Source organism: Propithecus coquereli, unplaced genomic scaffold (assembly GCF_000956105.1).
Source record: "Propithecus coquereli isolate 6110/MARCELLA unplaced genomic scaffold, Pcoq_1.0 Scaffold244, whole genome shotgun sequence".
Lineage (NCBI taxonomy): Eukaryota > Metazoa > Chordata > Mammalia > Primates > Indriidae > Propithecus > Propithecus coquereli.
In genome coordinates this window covers 440,415-441,884 of record NW_012147997.1, presented here as the reverse complement: position 1 = coordinate 441,884, position 1,470 = coordinate 440,415, and the positions used below count along the sequence as shown (strand labels likewise).

General features: G+C 40.0%; 1 protein-coding gene across 1 annotated transcript in view; it reads right to left on the bottom strand.

The window, feature by feature from the left end:
* The window catches only part of COL9A1 (collagen, type IX, alpha 1), a 126,069-nt gene that overhangs the window by 51,715 nt on the left and 72,884 nt on the right, over positions 1-1,470 (bottom strand). The window contains exon 25 of the mRNA XM_012646511.1: positions 97-150. Coding sequence (XP_012501965.1) covers positions 97-150 — 54 coding nt within the window. The remainder of the gene's footprint in view (positions 1-96; positions 151-1,470) is intronic.

Below are 1,470 nucleotides of genomic sequence, written 5' to 3'. Positions count from 1 at the left end.
GCACACACACACACACACACATACACATAGCAAAAAAACAAATGATCATTGCTAAAAAAATCTGTCATTGGCTTTTGTGAAAGTAAAACCACTTACAGGTACACCAGGAAGACCCTGAGGCCCAGGTTCTCCATCCAAGCCCCGAGCACCCTGCATAAAAACAAGACAAAGAAATAAAATTAAAATCAGTCATGCATGTTAAAGGGCACATCCATCTTTCTAAATAAATTTAATAGCCAAATGAAAAGGAAGTTTTGTGTTTGTAATACATACTGTTTGTCAGTGAGCCCTGAGGAGTATTTACTCAGACATCTCAGATACGAAAACACTAGTTTACATCTACTCATCACAGCAACAATACTTAAACACAATCTTTGATATCACTCTGGATATTTTAAGTTAACTCTGCATCCATTCTCAATTGCTGACATGAACTAACCGTTGGTACCTATTCAGAGAACTTGGTAAATCTATTAGAACAGGTTTAGCAGCCACCCTCCAGGGTTCTCAGAATGTCAAAAGAAATTCATTAATGGTGTGGGCTACGGAGCTACCCTAAGAACAGCTGCTACACTCTGTCGGGACTTCTAGGACTTGGGATCTCCCACCAAGATCTAGAAGTCGTCGTCCAGCCATGTGATTCAGAAGAATGAATTGTTAGAAGGACCTGAACATCCCCTCTCCCATTCTGTATAGATGTTAGGTTCAGTTTGTATAAAGTGACTGGCCCATATTCTCAACAACAGAACCACCCTACACCAACAGATAGCATAAGAACTACCCAGAGCTTTATAAATCTAATTACCTTGAAATGATCTCTGACTTCACTACGTATTATATACATCACCTCTTTCATTATGAGAATTGTAATGTGATTTTAAAACAAAAATACAGTTCTCTCTACTTATGTTACCTGACAAAATACAGCCCCCTTCTTAAATCTTTTTCTCTTCTACTAAGTGGTTAAGAAGGCGTACATACAAAACTGAAGTGAACAGGCCGTGTCCTAAGGAACCAGGTTGAGACGGGAGATGATAAAACAAATAGAAACAGTCAAAAGAGTATTGGATAGATTCCAGGCCAAGAAAACCAGGTCGATAGCATCTGTAGTAAGAATTAAAATTAGAAAATCTTTGATAGAAGGTTCAGACATGGGTAGAATGAAAGAAAGACCATGACTGAGGCAGTGGCACCAAAGAGCCTTGGAATTCTTTGATCCCCAAAAGCTAGAACAGAGCAGAGGCATTTTACATTCACCAGGGAAAAAGAGATTTGGAAGACATGAAAAAGACCTTGAATTTATCATTCACCTTGCATTATGAGAGCAGGGCCCAGCCTTTGCATTACAGAAATGGCTTTGATGCACTCGCACTCCCTCTCATTGCTGTTCGGCGTGAGCTCAGACCCAAACTGCTGTTACTAGGTAACCACTCCACGGGTCTGAGTTCACAAGAAGAGCCTCCTTGTTTT